This window comes from Xenopus laevis, chromosome 8L (assembly GCF_017654675.1).
Source record: "Xenopus laevis strain J_2021 chromosome 8L, Xenopus_laevis_v10.1, whole genome shotgun sequence".
In the NCBI taxonomy this organism is placed as follows: Eukaryota; Metazoa; Chordata; class Amphibia; order Anura; family Pipidae; genus Xenopus; species Xenopus laevis.
In genome coordinates, this window is record NC_054385.1 from 92,806,735 (window position 1) to 92,828,592 (window position 21,858).

The 21,858-nt window shown below is 37.9% G+C and overlaps 2 protein-coding genes across 3 annotated transcripts in view; one reads left to right on the forward strand and one right to left on the reverse strand.

Annotated features, from left to right (window-relative positions):
* rhoj.L (ras homolog family member J L homeolog) overlaps positions 1-11,204 on the reverse strand; it is a 50,163-nt gene extending 38,959 nt beyond the window's left edge. Inside the window, 1 exon segment of the mRNA NM_001092656.1 lies at positions 10,914-11,204. Coding sequence (NP_001086125.1) covers positions 10,914-11,091 — 178 coding nt within the window. The 5' untranslated portion in view covers positions 11,092-11,204.
* A 1,527-nt stretch (positions 11,205-12,731) lies between these two features.
* Positions 12,732-21,858, forward strand: part of kcnh5.L (potassium voltage-gated channel subfamily H member 5 L homeolog) — a 218,288-nt gene continuing 209,161 nt past the window's right edge. For both annotated transcript variants that reach the window (XM_018230657.2, XM_018230658.2), the window contains exon 1: positions 12,732-13,467. The gene's annotated coding sequence lies outside the window, so the exon portion shown is untranslated. The remainder of the gene's footprint in view (positions 13,468-21,858) is intronic.

A 21,858-nucleotide genomic window follows, 5' to 3' on the forward strand; every position in this document is an offset into this window, starting at 1 on the left:
TCACTCTGAACTTGAATGCTTTTGTGCATGTACAACTGCCATTGTTGAATGAGGTGTTGGTTATCTGGATTGTCTAACACAAGAATTGTGTGTATTAGCTTTCTAGCAACTGATATATGCTAGAGACTGTTCTAGTAGCTGACTAGTATTCATGGTGGTAAATCAGTTCTCTTACTGATCAGTTCTCTTAGTAGTCATCTGATAAATCATTTACTAGAGACTAGTAGAATTACTTTATCTTCAACTGAACTGTCCATTTCTTTGTAGCACTTCCCTTGTGTTGCCCATTGCTTCCTTCTCCCTGCTACAGGCATGAACAGAGGGAAACTAACCTTTGTTTACTACCAGTGGCCTAATGCTCTAAAGTCTAAGTCCACCAGACGCTTCTCTGCATTTTCTTGTCTGCATGTGCTTTTCAGATAAAGCAACAGATAATCTGCCATTGATCCTTTTTGAAATATGAACCTTTCCAGTCACTTTCTAAAGAACACTCAATTGTTTTTCCTGTTGAGCTCTATCTTCATCACTTTGCTAATGTTCTTCTTTACCATTTGGTTATACAGTCGGTGACATCTGTTCTATAAATGATTTTGCTTATTTGTAACAATCTCTATACTGCATCTAGTCTTTGAAAGGGGAAACCATCGTGTGCTTGGCTTCTTTGGATTCCACCTGCTGAAGATGGTGGATCGTACTCAATAAAGACCTTAATATCTGAAGCATGCTTAAATTATCTGTGTTATCTGACATCAACAACTATTAGTTCCTGGGTTAAAGTATTCTCCTGGCAATTATGTAGCTGGTGTCATGGGTCTAGTCTTTAAAAGGGGAAGCCAACATGTGCTTGAGTTCTTTGGATTCCACCTGCTGAAGAAAGTGGATGGTACTCAGAACCCAGGCAGAGGTAGGTCCAGTAGGTGTAGATAGTATGAAGTGAATTCTATAGTAGTTCACTCCAGGATTGACAGATAGGTTCAGGTTAGTTAGTAAGCAACCTGAAGCTCCACCAAGGAGAATTACAAGTCCTCGGTGTACTATGCTTAGATTAGGGATTCAAGTGTACAGATTTAGGGACTACTGTAGGTTTTCTAGTTTTCACTTGAAGGACCTGATATCTGGGAGTGGAAACTTCTGAGTTGATTCAATCAGTTTTGATTTTGACCCCTGAAGATTAAAGCACTGTTATTTGTACGTGAGTAAATGGTTAACAATTGTACTGTGTACTATTCTCCTGGTGATTGTGCTATGTTCTGTAAATAAAGAGTTATAATTTGTTTATTGCCCATTGATTTGTTCAACCTGAGGGCTGAAGCTCTGCAACACCCTTCCTCCATTAAGTCCATGAGGACCAATCCCAGAGATCAAGAGTCATATGTATTTGTATGGTTAATGAATAGTTCTGGAATACAGTACTTACATCTGGTTAAAGGTGATTGCCCCAAAGTAAATCTGCATCATGTAGTAAGTAAACAAAAATAACATTTTATATAAATGATGGCTTTTCATTATGTCCTGTCACTAATATAAATGCACTGCATGGTCAGTTTGTTCTGTGGGTTACTGGTCTACTTTCATGAGTGTCACACAAAGTGCTGAGCTGCTTTTCTAGAAGCATTCCTAAATATTTTAGCTTTATAAGCAAGTGTGCCTTAATGGACATTATCATTAGTTTGCTTTTTTTGTCTTATATTCTTTCTTATATATTTTGAAGGGATCCATGTATTTTATTGCAATGTTAAAACAGGGTTTTTTATCAGGAGGTCAGTGAGACAGATGTGGCCCTCCAAGATACGTTTATGGCCCACTGGCAGCCAAATAGCTCAACTGCATTGTTTGTATGATATTATTTTCATATTATCTGCCCAACCCAAACATACAGTATAGCAGCATCTTTTGTTATACTGTATGTTCGGTTGGGGCAGATAAAATGACAATAACATCGTACAAACTGTCTCACTTTCTTCTAGAAGTTTCTAGAATTTTCAAAAAAACCTTCTTACAGTATTATTCTCTGACATTTGACTATAGAAAAAGATCAAAAGTCACACATGAAAGCTGCTTTTTATTGTATTTTCCATATATAAATAATACATTGAAAAATAAAGTGCAAAATGTTATTGAAAGTCAAAACTTTGTAGACACAAACACAAAAGGCCTTTGTACAGTACTGGAAGTATACTGTTTTTCAGTATATTTGAGTGATGGTTTTGCTCTTTGCAGAAAGAACAGTTATACGTTACATATATTTTTGTATAATATAAACTGCACTATTCATGAAAGGTTTTATTAAAGAACAAGGATGCATGAAGTGTAATCTGTCAAGCCAAACGCTTGTGTATTTTACCTCTACTTCCATGCTTGAATTATTTAGTATTTAAGGTACAGTATTAAATTGTGGAACAACATTCAGCCATGAAAACTTCAAAATATTATATTGTCATCAATGTCTATGACTCACAGGACAGATGGAAAAATACTGAACTGTTATCTGAAAAGCAGACACCCTAATGCAAAAAGCATAAGAAAGAAACTTTATAGTTTTATTTAATGCTTTAGTGTGGGGGATATGGTGGGAGAAGAAACTTGGGCATTTTGGAAAAACAATTCCATACAAGATAAAAAGCGAATAATTAAGCGATGATTAATACCATGACGATGCTACCTCCTACACGGAGTATTACTGATTCTGACCTGGTCATTCTGGGGAAAGCTAAGAATGCTCTTACTTATCAATTAAGAATGTCTTTTTTTCAGCAGACAATATGGTTCTCTTTCTGCACACAAGAGACGCTTAGAGGAAAGAATGCAAGTCAATGATAAAGGACAATGGACAGAGAAAAAACTGACTTTTTAGAGTAGTATTAAAATCAAAAAGAAAGACAGATTGAAAACTGAAAGCTTATACATTCCTCTGTCTTCTTATAATTGGATCCATTTCGTAATTACTTGATATATAAAACCTTTAAATAAATTTCATCTGACAAGCACTCTCCTGGCCCTTGTTTTCTACAAATATAAATTAGACATCTGGTTTGGTAACAGAGAAACATATCATGGCCCGCACTCCCTGAATACAGTTTGCTGAAGTTATACTTTACAGTGCACAGACTTCAGAGAAATTCAAACTTTAATGTCTCGCCCTGGATCTTATGCATGATGCCGATTAGATTTATGTAGTGTATGTGTTTTGCAATGCATGGGCTCCCAAGACACACTCCAAGCATATGGTTAAAGCAAAAAAATAACATTTTGCAGCTGTAACAGCAGCTGAAAGCAATATTTGTCCATACCTTATTGCATAGCTGCTTCTGAGTCTTGAAACAAAATAGCAGAAGTCAATACTCCTCCAGCCAAGACTCCATTTTCCTCAATGCTTTGCATTCTTCTTATCAGGTTTGTTTTCAGCTTGCTTCTGCTGCATTGTTTCCTTAGCCAGAACCAGTAGGGGGTTATTTACTAAGCTCCGAATACCTGAAATTCCCTGAAATCTTTTTTTGTGTTAAAATAGGCTTTTAAAAAAATCACAAATTTTTCAGAATTTATTAAACCCCGAGCGCTAAAAACCCGAAAATAAAAACACGGCATCTCAAACCTGTCGAGGTTGCATAAAAGTCAATGGAAACAGTCCCATTGATTTTTGGTTGTGTCGGGGGTTTCGGGCAACTTCACAATGTTTTCAGAGCTTTCGGTGAATACTACGAAAAATTCTGAGTTTTCGGGGAAAATTCACGAACAAATCGTGAAAAACTGATCTTTTCCCGTAAAGGTAATTTTCGGGAAAATGTAATAATAAATAAGCGTTAAAAACCCGAGTGGGTTAGATCAGAGTTTGTAGCAGCCCATATTGAGATAAATTCGGAACTTGATAAATAACCCCCGTAGTGTACAGAATAGGCAGCTACAGACAGATACTGCTTCCAATACCAATTACATTTACAAATAATTTTAAAACCACTGAAAAATTGTAATGAACATATAAAGAAAAGTTGCTTTGAACTGCAAAATTTTCCAGTGATGAGCAAATGTAATAAGCACTTGCAGACATCTATTGCTCATATACTGCCATTATGCCACATATTTGTCATTTACATAGAAATGCATTTCAGTAAACAAGTTACATAAATACAGCAGATGCTAAACCAAACTTAACCACCTAATTATATCCACAGAACGAATCATATGAATCAACATGAAGAGGTCACACAAGAAAGTGTACCGAACTAAATGGCAGATTGAAAATTATAATAAAACTGGCATCCAGCTCCTAAGTGTCAGTTGGACAGCCTTTACTAAACAATTATGTAGTTAATCAGCCTGATAAGCAGAGCATATGCATGTGCTATGACAACACTGCATGATAATGTCATGTGGCTAATGCTTCATCTACGAACACACAAGCCAATTAAAAATCTCTTCTGCCCTATGAAATTAATGTATATGTTAGTCACAGGAATTACAGTTGTATAGAATAAAAAGAGAGTTCTTCACAAAACTACTTTATGTTATTTATTATTTTATTATACTTGTGTTCATTATAAAGCCTCACCCAATAAGACACTGTCAGTGAGGCTAAACATTAATATTAAAAAAAACTATATTCTTCCTAAAAGAAGAATGTAATTTACACACAAAATTATTTTTTTAGTATATAAAAAAATTCTGTTCCACACCAGCCAAGAAAAATATAAATTTTTAGTGTTTTGAGCTCAAGCTCCATTATTAGCTTCCCTTAGCTAATAAACTGTTACAGATATATGAAAATAACCCTGTAAAAGCCAGCCTGCTATGGCATTAGAAGAAATAAATTACAATATTAAGATATTTACACCAAGTCTCATTGTATTGGCCTTTTATCAGATAACAGTTTGGGAAATGATGATGCAGTCCATAAAGAAAAAGATTAGACGCGCAGAGAAGGTCAAATAGTTGTGTTATATGTAGATATATACATATATATACAGTGTCATTCATAAGTTTGGGCACCCCTGGTCAAAATCCATGTTTTGTTAATTTTGTAATAAAAAGTAGGAAATAATAACTGCAGAACTCAGTCTATAAATAAACAACATATCTGCAAACAGTTATATATTTTATTTCACAAACAATAAAATATAAGAGTAAAGAAAAAAACAATTGTGGCAGGTGCAAAGGTTTGGACACCCTTCCGCTCGTCTAGTGACTTTTTCACTGACCATAATTCCCTCATTATTCCTTAATATCCATTAGGAGTTGACACCTTTGCAGAGGTTAATAAAATCTTTGACACTCCAAACTTTGAGCTGTCATTCAATAATCATGGGTTCCTCAAGGCAACTGAGAGGATCTGAAAATGAAGCAAATTGATTCCTATAAAGTAAGGGAAGGCTATAAAATTTCTTGCAGATATGCAAGACAGCATCTAGACAAGCCAAAGGCCTTTTGGAAACATGTACTCTATAGTCACAATCACCAAAGGTTTGTTTGGAGAAAAAAAGGAACAAATTTGAAGAAAAAACTGTAAATGCTTTTAAAATCTGTTAGGGCTCAATTTAAGGATGATCTAGCCTTTGTGTATTAAATTCATGTGAGTCCCTAAACTCTTGCATGGTTTCTTCATCCGAATACCTCAACTCCTGCCGAGCAGATTTTTTCTCCCGAGCAGGTTTTAGTACCCAAATGCAGAGACTGAAAGCATGAGCATGAGGGTCCTTAGAGTCCTCTATAAAACTGGGGAAAAAGAGCTTGAGAATTTATACACGTTCTACTACTAATTCCTGAACTGTCATGTGCCTTCGACTGATGTAGCCACCAGCTCTCATTTGTTATCCAAATCTCCTGTCCAACTCACTGTAAAAGTGAAGTTTTTTGTGTTACATTTTTTTTCTTGTACAAAAATATGATCTGTTCTTGTGTTGTCACATCTCTACACAGAAGAACTCTACTAAATAATAATGAATCAACCCATGGCTGGAACTAGGGGTAGAAAAATTCACTGGCACACGTGGCAGATTCAAGCAGGGCCAAGCCCTTGCGATTTATTCGTGAAAATCAGCTGAATTTTTCTACCTGTTGGATTGGAAGGGTGCTGATCCCTCCATCATTGTGCACCGGGCTTCTATGATTTTTATAGTCCAAGCCCTTGCCCCCCTGTGGCAGGTAGCTGCCGTGCAGTCTTACCCCACCCACTTGTCCACACGCACATGGGGAGGGGTCTCCCAGGTTGTCTAGGGCGCCTGACGGCTTGACATGACTTCCCAAATATGCTGTGAGGAGCGCCCATTGGCGATCCCTTCCTCTTTAGCGCCATGGGCAAGATGGCAGTGTCCAGGAATCCCACTCGCTACATTGCAGAGCTATGACACCAGCACATCAGTCCGTCAGCGTGCAGCATCATTATGTCAGCGCCTGATGACGGCCTGTCCATTTTTGACACCAAATTTGAATTTAAAAAGATGACAAGTTACTTGCCCAAAAGTAGGTTCTACTTCTTGTACGTTCCTGGGTTTGATTCTTCTGCTTACTAATTACTGCTCCTGACCTCGGCTTTGTTTCTCAAATACGTTCCTCTTCTGCCTGAACTGACCTTTTGCCTGGATACGACCACAAGTTTCTTTAACCCCTTGGATATCTCCAAATTGGACTTTATTGCTACAGCTTCCTCCTTGGTCCCTACTTCCCTCCTAGACCTTGACACATGCCATCATTACCTTCTACAACTGTGAAGATTTAGCAAAGTGTAATTGTAATCATCTGCATTTCAGTTTTCATAGTTTTATTATCACTCTTCATTCACTCAAACCACAAACATTCCATTTAATGACATCTACATTTATTCCTTTTACTTGCATTATTTACAGTTTTCTTATTATAGACTTATTAACTGAGAAAGAAAGTTAAAATCACTGTGGGGGTGCCAAATGTCAGGTTACCCCCCAGTGATTTTAATAGCTTAGCTAGGTTGTCACTCCATAGAAAACTGCACTGGCCTGGGATATTTCTGTGCAAGCAGCGATCCTCTTTTTTCCTCTTCTTCTTTCTTTTGTTGCTGGGGTCCGTTTCATACATGATACAGTTTTGTGCTTTCGCTCTATTGCATACAGTATGCAAGACTGAAGCAAAGAAAGAAGATGTGGAAGAAAATCGCTCCATGGTGCTCCTCCAGAAATGACTTGGACACGAAACCCACCACCCCAGTGATTATAACTTTCCTTCCCTTTAATGCACTGTTAATACACCCTATGCACTAAAGGTGGCCATGCACAGGCTGATAAAATCTGCTGACAGAAGATGTTGGCAGCTTATTTGTCTGTGTAGGGGGCCTTACGACAGGCTTCCCCAATCAATATCTGACCCAAAATCGGAAAAATATCTATTGGACAGGTTTAAAAATCCCGTGAGAGCAAGGACCGCATGTGGCTTTTGCTTTGACCTTCTGTATTCCTGTTATTGTTATCTGATCGTTGAACCCACCTCTAGGATCTTTGTGTGTATGGCTACCTTAAGGGGCTTATATAATCCATATCAACTAATAAGCAGTTAGTTTGGGCTGTTGCAGTAAGAATGATGGAAGCAAATTTCTGGTTACTATTTATTTACTTAACTTTTACTCATTTTACTGCATAACTTAAGAAATATGCTGACTTGCATGTTCCACTGTTATTACTGGAGATATTATTCAGATAAAAACTAAAGGAATTTCCTCAGTCTTTAGCTGATTAGCTGAATGCAGCTGTGCAGCTTGTCAATTGTATTTATCATTTTTGGGAAACAAGCACAATCACTTAAATTACTGAAATATTTATATTTTTTTCTTTTTTCGCTTTCTGGAAGGTAACACTTTCCTAGTACAGGATGACCAAGATGGTTCAACTTTGAGTGCAAAGCTCTGATTGTGGCCCATGCCAACCTGGCAACATCTCTAATAGGATCTTTTATCTCAAAACCCATTATCTAGAAAGCCACGAATTACAGAAAGGCCATCTCCCATAGACTCCATTTTATCCAAATCATTAGTGATGGGCGAATTTATTCGCCAGGCGCGAATTCGCGAAACGGCTGCGAAAAATTCGCTGGCGTCAAAAAATAAATTTCGCCGTCATCCATTTTTCGCCGTTTTTCAAATTTCTCAGGAAATTCGCAAATTAGCCCATCACTACAAATTTTTAAAAATGATTTCCTTTTTCTCTGTAGTAATAAAACAGTACCTTGTATCTGATCCAAACTAAGATATAATTGATGCTTATTGGAAGCAAAACCAGCCCATTGGGTCTATTTAATGTTTAAAGGCAGCTATTTTGCTCAAATGCGCAATCGTTTGCCCCAGGAAGAAAGAAGAAGACGGAAGTGGATCGATCTGTGGTGCTCACTGGTGTAACTACGGGTTGGTGCAGTTTTCTGCTGATAGGAGCACTGGCCCGGGGTTTCAGGTAAGTCAATACAATCACTTGGGGGTGCCTAACATTTGGCACCCCCAAGTGCTGCAAGCCTTTCCTTCTCCTTTAAGGTATGAAGATCCAAATTATGGAAAGATCCATTATCCGGAAAGCCCCAGGTCCCTAGCATTTTGGATAACAGTTTCCATACATGTATTTGTTGTAATGTTGTAATATCTGGCTCCAAATATGCCATATGTTAATTTCCAAATATTGCTCTAACCTAGTGGCCACCAGAACTTCTCTGTTATACACCACCAAATAAGCAGGTCAATTCACTAAGAAGTTTAAAGGAAAAGATACAAAACACTAACCCCCCCATTAGTAACAAAATGCCACAGTTGGAGTAATCCATTATTACCAATAAAATGTTTTCTATTGAATAGGTGAGCAGTAAATTAAACCTGTGTATTGTTGTTATAGCTTACTGCACCTGGGCAAACCTAGGAGCATATTTATTAACATTGGAGACAAACATCACTGGCGATGTTGCCCATAGTAACAAGCATAGTAACAAGCATAGTAACAAGCAATTATATTTGAACAGTCACCTACAAGCAAACATCTGATTGATTATTATGGGCAACATCACCAGAGAATGGTTTTCTCCAATGTTAATAAATATGCCCTAAAGTGTGTTTTATTACATAACCCCATAAATACCTTATATATCTATAAAGGGGATCTAAACCCAATAAAATGAATTGATGCAAACTTACTCAGTGTGAGTCTCTGAGCAGTTTTTGAAATATTTCTCATACCAGGCTTTAGGCTCAACCGAGAGCCAGCAATCTGTGGGTTATCTGACTGCAGTTAACTGAATTAAAATTAGATCAAGACCAATATTTTTTGTGTTAATGTCTGTTTCTGTGGGTATAGTACTGCAGGACTAAAGTAAATTAAATTAAAAATAAACACTGGTTATGCCAGTGATGCCACTACACCATGCATTCCATTACTGGCAGCTAAATGAGAGCTTGTAGCTGAATTATTTGTGCAGCACTTTGGGAACTACATATTCTAGTTTGTTTATAGCACCACATGTAGTCATTAGACTAATTCACTACTATGGATCGATACTCTCAGGGATTAAGATGTAAGATAAACTCATAACAGAACAAATAATTAAGACCCTGCATCATTACAAAGCGGGAGGGCTGAATTGGAGAAAGTACTACCTGTGCTGCCATTCAATGCATTTTTGGGTATGAGCTCTTAATGCCACTGACCTCATAAATATTGCAGTGCACATTAAATGGACTGGTTAACAAATTAATATTTAAACAGGCTTGGAGTTCACAAATCTGATTTTGCAGTGTAACACCCCCCCATCCTTTATTTGGCACACCAGGACTTTTTGTGGGCCTTGTCCCATGTGGCGTTCACAATCTAACTGTGATTTTTGGGGGCATAAATATCATAGAGTAAAAGCTCACCACAGTTCCCCAGAGTAAAATTCCATCACTCTTTATTCATTCCTATAATCCAAAGGGCCGATTCTCACTTTCACCCATTAATAAACAGATCTTTAAAAATCCTATAGAAATGAATAGAGTAGGGGAATTTCACTCTGGTGAACTGTGGCAACATACCATAGCTTGCATGTCATTCAGACGCATGTTACTACACAAGTTGCTACTAAAACCTGTACTTACCACCTGTCTACTTGGTTAAAGGAACAATAACATCAAAAAACAAAAGCGTTTTAAAGGAGAAGGAAAGTCATGCTGCACTTGGGGGTGCCAAATGTTAGGCATCCCCAAGTGATTGTATTGACTTACCTGAAACCCCGGACCAGTGCTCCTATTAGCAGAAAACTGCATCGGCCCGGGGTTATAACAGTGACCACCACAGATCACTTCTCTTCCGTCTTCCGCTTTCTTCGCATGGCTGCGCATGCAAAGTAGAACAAAAAGCTGAACTTTAACTAAAAAGTCGTCTATTTTGTTCAACTGCGCACGCGTTGCCCTGGGAAATTTGAAGCAAGAAGAAGCTGGGTGAGGATTGCTCAGTGGTATAATCCCGGGCCGATGCAGTTTTTTAACCTGTGCCATTTAACCCTATTTCAACTGTCTCCATTGCTACCTGCACTAGATTTTTTAATTGACACAAACAATCCTGCTGTGCAAGTCTGAGCCATATCATTTTTAGATGGGTAAGGAAAGTTGAACTCTTGAAGAAAAGGCACAACATAGTAGTGTAACACTGTTATACTTGCGCACAAATATCTGCACTTTATATACTAGTAATTATTCTGAGATCTGGTTTCCTGCCCCCTTTACTTTTATGCACCATTCTGAATGTGGCATGACTATTTGGAAATAGATTATTATAGATGATTATGTCTTGCCAGCTTTTGACATGTTAGTTCACGAATAGTTGCAAGTTAAAAAAAATAATAATCCACACAGCTGTCAGTGGTAGTGTGAAATGGACTTAAACCACATTTATAAAACCACCAATGTGTGTGAGCACACAATAACAGTGGTAGTGTTTCCTTACCTGCATAGTGGTCAAATACAGTGGGAACGTATTGCTCAGGGAAAGCATCATTGGCATAACTCATCAACAGGCAGGTTTTGCCAACTGCGCCGTCTCCAACCACCACACACTTCAGCATCCTCTTCATGCTGCTCATACTGCTGCATCCCGTGCGCTCATTTTCCTCTCTCATATTCATTTCTCGCTGCTGCTGCACACGGCTACCACAGCGCACAAACACCAACTCCAAGTTCAAGTTTCTATTCCTGGGAGACTGAAATTTCAGGAAATCATAATAAACTGTTATTTGCTGTTGCAATATCCTCTGATCATGGTTGTGTTTCAGAGAGGGCTGTGATGTGGGGGGGATACTTTTTTCAGACACTTCATTGCTACAGTTACTTGCAGGATGATCTCATTCTGACCCACGCAGCACACACATTATCTGTGCAAGAAAAGAAATACACAAATGCAATCAACCTCTTGGATATAGGGCGTCCCTCCTGCTGTGTAACCCAAGAGATCACAGCTTGCTGTTAATCCACTTCATCCTTCACTTGTGTTTGGGGGACTAACATGGAGGAGCCCTGAAGATTTTAATGGAGTTTTCCCCCCTGCCTTTCTCGGGTTCGCTCTCTGTCAGGAAATCATGGGTTTCCTGCTGAATTCCATATTAGGATCAGTGGGCTGGTGAACTGCTAGAAACAATGGAAGCTCTGTGTGTGTTTGTATTGTACAGGAACTCTGCCAGGACATAGAGTTAGAAAAACACTAGAGGTCTCACTGCAGGCTCCACAGTGAGACTTCCTGTTCCTTATCCTGCACACAGAGCTGGCTGGAGAGAGGCACATGATGTCACCTCAGTGCGGCTGTTAAACTGGCTTTGTTCTACAGGCAAGGAGGGAACAGCACACACTTTATGTTTAACCCCTTTCGCTGCCAGAGCAGGGGGATACTAGCAGGTGTGCTCCCTTCCCTCAAATTAATTCTATAAACTTTCATTCCTAGTGTTTCTCTGGTAATCACTGACCTCCCCCTCATTACAAAGGGCAGATGGTGTGCTTTACTTTGCCTTTATCTTGTGAGGTAACTGGAGGTTAAACCATGCACCACACCAGTACTCGAGTATTTAGATAGGCTTGAGAGAGTTGCATATATTTGTGGCTCCCTGTGTTTCACAGCAGAGTTTATGCCTCCTCAAGTGATACAAGAGCCACAGTGACAGCTGCATTCATCTACTTTCCCAGGCTCCAGATCCAGTGTGCAACAGGGGTGGGGGGAGAATGCTGATAGGACTGCGAACAGTATGGCACACATCTGGCCTCATAGGTAGGGTTGAATTATAGAAATGCCTCTGGGGATTGAGTCAGTAATATGAAACTGGGAAGGGAGAGATCAGGGCTGTACTCTGTACCCCCTCCAAAAAAACAACAGCCCCTCAAATCTGTTGCAAAAACTGCATGTTCCAAAGCTGCACGAGTGAATAAAACCTAACCAACAAAAAGCTAGAAAAGAAGCTATAAACACAGAACGCATGATAAAGCCAAATAAAGACATAGCTCAGCATAGAGCTGAAAGGATACGAACAAATGTATTCATCTGAGCTCTAATAAAATGAGTAAGCAAGTACTGGAAGAGTTCCTTTTTTATCAGCTTTCCATTTATTTTGTAAGTGGGTGAGTGCAGTAGATTAGCTTCCATCTGAATTGCTAAAATGGGGCATTAATTATAATAATCTGAAGAGAAGAACATTTTGTTTATCCAGCCTGTTGACACAGACATTCAGTCAGATGAGGTCTGGCCTTGCTTTGATTCGATCCAACCTCCCCTCTGGTTCTGGTCCAGCCCCCACCCAGGTGCATTTGCTCAGTTATTAATTTAGTATCAGAACCTGTTGAGTTTTTGCACTTCCTGACCATGTTCCTGGCTTCCAGATTCAGCTTTGTGTCCTTTCTGTGCTGTACTTCGTGTCGGACTGTCTCTTGTGTATAACCCAGATTGCCTTCAACTGCTGCATTTGTCTCAAAGTTACAGTTTAATTCTACTGTGTGTAATATTTGTAACTCCTGCTATCAATCAACGCTTGCCATTATTTGTCCTACTTGGTGTGGCTACTTAACGTGAAGTTTTTGTGTGTCAGCTCCAGTTGTGCTTCTTCAACCTGCAAATGTAAAGGCATTGCTCAGACTACTGTGAGTTATCACTTATCTATTTCAGTGAACTACAACTCCCAGCATCCTCAGCCATCTGCTTACAGTTGTTTTCCTGCAAATTATCCTGTTGCAATTCCATTATTTTGAGCCAACAGAAGAACTTGTTATTAATGCATATTGTTACCTGTAGCACTGTTTCCAGTTACCAGCTCAGTTTCCTATTCTCTGGCACCTTTGTGGAATAAAGACTATCTTCTGAATAATTCCTGTGTTGCAAGTTTAAAAAGACAAATTACTGATACTTACCTAATACCTAAAATTTGAGCCTGAGTTCTTCTCTTGTCATGGCTGCCGGCAGCCTTAAGGCCTCTAAACTTTTGGCTGGTCTGAACCTGGCACATGCATCACTTTAGCAGTTTCTGGTAAGTGTACATTTCTGTTAAATCTAACATAAGACCCTGTGAAAAAATGCTATATTAACCAAAGAGAACATTGATATAAATCTTTACAGTATAGAAGATCTTTTAACTGGGTAGTTCATGTTCTATGAATCAGCTTTGCAATCAGACATTATTTTTTTAAATATGTTTAATTATTCACTTTTTGTTTTCTGCATCTGTCCAGCTTTCAAATGGGGGTCATTGACCCAACAAGCAAAATTCTATTGTTCTGCGAGCTTACAATTTTTTTGTCCCGTTATTTCTTATATCCCTTTATTCAGTCCCTCTCCTATTCATAATCCAGTTTTTATTTAAACTTCTGCTTGGTTGCTAAGGTAAATAAGACCATAGCAACCAGCACCATTTAAGGATATCTTTTACATTTGTGGCTCCAATGTAAGCCTTTAAAAGGTGCTTAGTGATGTCACATATCAAATTACTTATTGAAACTTATAAAAAACAATAGACCCTCTGCTTTAAAATATATTAATAATCACTTTATAGTTCCGTGACGTCAATAAAATCACAAGGCTATTGGCTTTGTGATTTTACATCGTCCAGGGACTCCTCACTTATTACGATAAAGTTGCATTATTCTGAATATATTTCTCATTCTGTGTTTTACGTCTAAGTATATAATCTGCTCCTTCACACAGTTTATCTATACACTAAATAACCTTAAGGGTAATGTAAGGAAAGAAAGTGGGCCCAGGTCTAGTAACCCAGCCTTGTTTTCAGTTGCTCTCTGATGTTACACATTTTATTACATCCATGTGTTAATGGGGTAATGTAACCCATACTATAAAATATAAGGATATGAGGAATTACCATATAGTGTTTTCTGATATCCTTACTTTTCACTGCAAAAATACACCACATTCCTAGAGAATAAGATTCTGCATTATTTTGGTCAAAGTTATTTTATAAATGTATTGCTTCTGTGCATATACATTGATTTATTTAATGATAGTGGGGTGTCTTCCTATGAAACAGATAACTCTCTGCCAAAAGTAGAAGCATAATGAAATCACACCATACTTCTAAATATTGCACTCAGTATGCAACATTCTTCATTGGAAAACATCTTAGTGCTCATCAGTTCTCATGCCTGTGTCCACAGGAGGATCTTGGCTAAAGCACTTTGTCCTCTATTATAGGTCATTGATAATGACCACAGGCTATGATCAATGTGCAAGGGACTAGTTTCATCCTGTGGTTCTTTTTTTATTTTTAATGACATACTGTATGATACTAATAGTTAGCTTTTATCTTTTAAAACTGCTGACAACCTAAAATTACAAGCAGAAGATGGATATAGACATATAGTAGGTGCTGCCATAGATGCAGGAAAAAAGTGCAAGTACCATTTCTCTGTACTCCCTGCAGGTGGTGATTTATAATAAACTGTAATCTCATTAAAGGGGTTGTTCACCTTAAAATTAACTTTTAGTACAGAGTGTGATAGTCTGAGGCCATTTGCAATTTGTCTTCATTTTTTATTTGTGGTTTTTAAGTTATTTAGCTTTTTATTCAGCAGCTTTTCAGTTTGCAGTTTCAGCAATTTAGTTGCTAGGGTCCAAATTACCCTAACAGACATGCATTGATTTGAATAAGAGACTGGAATATGAATAGTAGTGGGCCTAAATAAAAAGATGAGTAATAAAAAGTAGCAAGAACAATAAATGGATAGCCTTACAGAGCTTTTGTTTTTAGATGGTGTCAGTGACCCATTGAAAAGATGCTTAGAATTAGGAATTCTATCATATACTAAAAGTTTACTTAAAGGTGAACCACCCCTTTAACATACAGGATGGCAACAATAACATTGTGCTGTCCATGATCCTTGAATTACATATAAGTAAATGTGGAATAATTGTTACTTTAAGGCAGTAGTTTTTTTATTTATGCCCCCTTGGAGGAAAAAGCTTTGGTCAGTGTCCCCTTTAGCTCTTAACACAGTAACATATGTAGGAGATCATTGGTGTATCGGCCAGTCCCTATAATATCTAGAACAGCAAATAAGAGTTCACCCAAAATTTAGCTCCAAACAATCTTCTAGCTGAGAATTATTAGATATTATCCTCCAAATCTCACCCTTAGGTACAGATTTATCAAGGGTCGAAGTAAAAATTAGAATTTCAAATTTTCAAGTTTTTTTTAAGTGAAATCCGACTAGGGAATAGTTAAAATTCGATTAGAGTTTTTAAAAAAATTCTACTTAGATTTTCGAAATTTTATCATGTATTGTCCGCGAGTACCATTTTGCGAATGTGCACCATTTCGCGCTTGAGTGCCATGAGCGCCATTTCACGCATGCGCGCAACCAGCCTGGCCTTGCTCTGGGGGGATGTCCTGGGATCAATTTGGAGTTGTTTGCAGCCTTCCTGAAAATCTCGTTTTTTCGGAGAAAAAACTCAAATCAAATTATTTTCTAATATGATTCGAGTTTGCAGGTCGATCCCATTCACCCGAGTTTGAAAAATTAGAAATTGTAAATTGCAGTTGGTCGAATTTTGGTCAAATGTAGAGTTTATGGGAGTTTTAAAAAAAAACTCCCATGAACTCTAAATTCAACCCTTTATAAATCTGCCCCTTAGTGTCCTTCAGGCTGAGTCTCCACCCCCTCCAACTGCTTTAGTCCCCTCCCTAAATAATATTTCTTGTATTTTCCTTGAAACAAAGGTAAGTAAATTGTGCTAATAAAGTAAAATCATTAAAACTCAATTTCTATTACACATCTGCTGAAAACATTAGTGAGTACTGAGTCAGGCAGCCAAATGTGAAATCACCCACGACAGACCGATCTAGAAGAGCCAGATGTTGCAGCCTGGAGAATGAATTTTATAACTTGGAATCGGTAAGCTGCTGCTTTAACATATATCATGTGGCTTCAGGTAATAATTTTCAAGAGCATTGGGACAATGATGGTGAATGTACATGTAAAGCAGCTGCAATATAGATTACCAAAATGTGCGCTCTGCTATACATACTCACTGTGTGACATTAATAGGCATATATATCAAAGGGCAAGTATCCAGATACCACCAAATTGTCTTGCAGTATAACTTGCTCTTGTCTTCTCTTTTTGTTCTGTATACTCCTAAGACTTCCTTTATTGTAGATGATTGCACTACTGATATTTTAAATGAGTTTTAGAAAGAAAGCCGTAACATATTTATGCTGTGGATTGACTGCTGTATGGGGAAACTATGAGTTTTCAGAATGACCAGAATACTTACAGTGGAACCTATTTTTGTCAGAGTGGACCTTCTGAATATGGTGGCAACGTAGTTGTCTCTCCAAAGTCTCCATGTCTGCCACGTTTTGCTTTGCTTTGTATTTGAGTCAATGGGAGAACAAAATCACATGCATTTTTGCTCCGTATAGTCTGCTAAACACATGCCCTATATTGCTAGAGGGCCTCCTATCCACTATGCTACAATTGCTTTTTCAATAGGAAAAAAGGCACCCATGTTGCCAATTTCTTAAAAACATTTCTGATTTTTACTGGATCAGTAATAGTATCTACGTACTAGTAACCCTGTTGCTGTTTAACCGAAAATTACCTTTTATAGTTTATATATTACTGCCTTACAAACACAGGCACACCAAATACATCCTACCACAAACAGATCTGGGTGCTCCAATCCCATTGTTTAATGTGGAAGGAGATGGGATGATTTGATGTGTGACTTTTTACTCCACTACGCAACTTTTTTGTTGACCATGTAGCAAATTTTTGGTAATGTTACGCCAAACTTTTCACCAGTGGCAAAACTCAGAAATGTACAGAGCTGGTATGCAGACCCATGAGACTTATAACTGCCGGCACCAATGTGGCTAGAAGAGGATGGGGGTGTTGGGGGGTTTAGTTCTCCTTTATTGGACATACACTTGATAAGTGGTCCTTTTGCTATTTAGTTTGTGCCTAGTTCTTTCTACAGGGAAGAAAATGAATGCATACCATACCAACTTGATTTTCAGTAGATGTTAGTGAATGCTCTCCATTGATCTTCTCTTTGTTCTTCCTTCATAACGTATAACTGGAGACACCCACACTCCTGCACAGATAGAGATTCAAGTATAACATGTCATGAAAGGCTTAATTGTTACTGTTCCTTCAGCAGGCAACGACAATTTTTTTTCACTTTAGGATTGCTCTTTGCTATTTATAACAATGATACTCTCCACATTTATAAAGTCCATTCAAAAGGACCCATTGATAGCTTCTCAGCAAACCCACCTGATGTCGCTAATATACACTTAAATGTTCCCACTGAATCTTATCACAGGGAGAACCCATCCTGGCACAGCTTTATCACCATATTTCCTTTAAATATCTGTGGTGTAAATAATCCTCCTGGGTAGCCAGATCTGTGCATTTGTGACTACAAATTGGGCAACATTTTTAATGTTAAAAGGGTTAGTGTTCAATTTGTATTCTTTGCAGATTTCGAAATTATTTAAGCAGTTCTCCGTAGGTTTGTCACCTTCCGCTTCAGTGAAGTGGGGCAGGGTGGTGTGGGTGACACTGGGGGCATGATGATGACATGACAATTGGCCGATCATTGCATCAATCTAATCCCACTCAGGTTCCCTAATTAGAAAAACCGGGCAGGCAGTTTTGACCGGGCTGTCCGGGTCAAAACTAGTCACGTGGCAACTAGGGTTGCCACCTGGTCGGTATTTTACCGGCCTGGCCTGAAAAATTTTGGTTAAATCCCAATGTTATGAATAGGGGAAAAAAGATAATTATATAGGAAGGCCGCTATTTTTTTCCAGAAGAGCTGACCACCCTAGCTCTCCAGTTCAAACTATGCAGCCTCAGGGTTTAGCAACCTTGCCAGATGAGTGAATATTCACATTTATGGCCTGCTTAAACATTGTAGTCTCACAGAACAATACTTTTTGGCTTTTTGTTTTTAAAGGGGTGGTTCACTTTTATATTAACTTTTACTATTATAGAATGGCTAATTCTAAGCAACTTTTCAATTGATCCTCCATTATTTGTTTTTTAATGATTTGTCTTCTTCTTCTGACTCTTTCCAGCTTTCAAATGGGGATCACTGACCCTAGCATTAAAAAAGAAAAAAAAGATTGCTCTGTGAGGCTACAATTTTATTGTTATAGCTACTTTTTATAACTTATTTTTCTATTAATGAATGCTCACATTCATGAATCAGCCTTGTATTCAAACCATGCCCTGGTCGCTAAGTTAATTTGGACCCTAGCAACAAGATAGCTTCTGAAACTCCAAACTGCACAGCTGCCAAACAACAAATGAAATAATAAAAAAACTACACATAATAAAAAATGAAGACCGGTTGGAAATTGTCTCAGAATATTACTCTCTACATCATACTAAAAGCTCAAAGGTGAACAATCCATTTAAAGTTAATTGTAAAAGTACCTGTCATACTGTTTTCATTCTTTGGACTCCTGGCTCTGACTCGTTGTCTATCAACTTTTAGTATAACATAGACATTGATAATCTGAGACAATTTGCAATTGGTTTTCATCTTTTGTGTTATTTCAGTTACAAAAAACATTTCTTCCTTGGTGGAGAACCCCTTGCAGTTTTCTGTATATGATGAACATTGAGACTGCATCCTGTATGACAAAGCCTTTGTAAAACATATGATTCATATCATATTGTTTCTGAAATTATCTTCAGGGGCATAACTTCGAGGACCCCCATGGGAAAAAATTCTAGGCCCCTCTGTACAAAATCGGTGTGACCCACAATGGGAGCAACTTTGTGGATAATTGCTCCCCCTCACAGAATCTTGGGTGACTACCAAGAAAGCAGACTCCTGCAGGCCCTCTGTACCCCCACACACCTGTCGAGTCTGCTTCGTCGGTAGTTAGACCAATGATCATTTTGTATAAAAAAAAATTCATTGAGCAGGTACTTTAACCGAAATGTACAGATGTGCTTATATTAATGGGAGTTCTGTGAGCTAGGGCACTGACTGTTTTTTGTATCCTACTTTGATTAATAATGTATTTGTAGGATTCTGCAAAGATACTGTATAGGAACCTACATTATTCAAATATAGTAATTTTATTTAAAAATTGTAAAAAGCAAGCGGAGAGAGGAAGGACACAAAAACCACGAGCCACTAATGGCCCTCCACTACACCCCCATCCTATTAGGCAGTTTGATGGGAGTGATGCTATGAGCTTGTCCCTGAGTCTGCACGCTGACGAAGAGGTCGAGAATTACCATACTATTATGCTAAAGATACAAATTTCTCGATTGCAAGGTGAAATCATAAGCAACCTCTTCCTGAATCTGTCTGAATGTGTAAATGTACAAATAAAATGTGGAAGCCGTCTGCACTGTTTGTTCTGTGTTTGTGTGGTCTCCAGAACAATCATTTTATTCTTACTGAATAATTTGTTTAACAAACTATTCAGTAAGAATAAAATGATTGTTCAAACATTTGTGTTTGTTTGATAAGAGCTATTTGACTGAGATGAAATGTCAGCATAAAGCCAATGTTCTAGTACACCAGTCTGATGTGCTTTATTAAATAACACTGTGCACATACGAACACTAGTGTTATTTAGTGCTTTCTGCCAATAAGTTTTAGAAGTAAGATTACTTTTATTTAGGAAACACTGCCCCCTGCAGGATGATATTTCACTTGATTGAGTTGGGTTTTTCTTTCACTTGCCTTCATATGAGCTCAATGAATTATCTGTGCGTCGTGGCTATACTAACCACTACTATTTTAAGTGACATCGCTTTTGAAAAAGCTTAAAAAGCCATTGCATGGTGATGACTGAGAGCCCTAAGGGTACTCTATAGGTGACCACACATGAAACAATGATCAGTTGGCCAGGATGCAAGACAAGCAGATCTTTGCCTGTTACAGTGTTTTGGGGTAAATCAGCCAGGTTTGAAAGTTCCACCTTCAAGTGGTAAATTGTTAAAGGGTGCTGGTAGGTGACGATCAATAAGTTGCACGGTGCAAGACTTGGAATGGCCTGTGAGAGTGCCAGACCCTAGTATGCCCCAGCAAAAGACATTTCCCGGAAACCCTTTCTTATTACCACCATAGCCCTATAAATACCTTTTGAGTATCTACACTTACATACTGTAAACATTGGCACTAAATGTCACTTTTTTATCTATCTATCTATCTATCTATCTATCTATCTATCTATCTATCTATCTATCTATCTATCTATCTATCTATCTATCTATCTAATTAATATATCTATCTATCTATCTATCTATCTATCTAATAATAATACATATATATAATATATATATATGTATTATTATATATATATTAGTCCAATGAAAATTAATCCGCACTCCAATGAAAAATTAATGTATAATTGGGGTGCACCAATATATTTGATATACATCGACAAAATTGAAAACCGGCACACCCATACAAATCTTCTGTTTATTTTAAAACATCATATTTGAGTCCAACGTTTCGATCCTCATTAGGACCTTTTTCATACATGTCACTGCTGAAATACTGCTGTTTCCGTAAGGCATGTTATATATTAAAAGGAAGTTGCTACTTTGAATGCTGAGCCAATGATAAACAGAACGCCAAAGAATGAGTATAAGGTTCCAACGTTTTGGTCCCCATTAGGACCTTTATCAAGGATCCTTGAGAAGGATGCTGTTCTGGTACAGTACTAGGTCCCACTATTCCAGATGTACTCCAGAAACATAATCTGAGTCCGCTGCACGCAACAATAGGCCTCAAGGGGAATAGCCTGTTGCAAGAGAATTTTCTTTAAATTTCTTGATTATTCTCTTTCATTTTTCAAGCTGAGGAAATACACATAAACAATGGGCCTGGAATAGGACCACAGCATCTGTTAGGAATGCCTTAAAAGTGCTGACTCTTAATGAATAAAATGGCTGTATTTTTTCATTCTTATCATAGTGCCGTATAATTGGGTTAACATTCACCCAATGTTAAATAAAATATGAGATATAATGTACACTTAAGTGGATAATTAATCAAGCTGCATACCTCGCTTAAGAGGAAAAGCATAATTTGCTTAATCTGCATAATGTTTCCCATTCATAAAGCTTCCAATGGAGCAATTAATGTAAAGTCATTAAAGCCATTGTGACACAAGAAAGGTAACATGTCAATTTCACTTTAAAAACTTTTCTGGTGCTATTTTTCCATTTTAAAATGAAACTTAACTGACCTGAGGCTGCTGTAGTGTATATTGGAAAAGCCACGCTGCCTGGAATCTTTTAGCCGTGATAAGAAACGGACATGACTTTTTAATATTCCGGCATTATTTCTGCCTATATTATTTTAGATGTGAAATATGTTTTACAAGAAGCACCAGGGGACATGGCAGCAATGAACTGGAAACAATCTT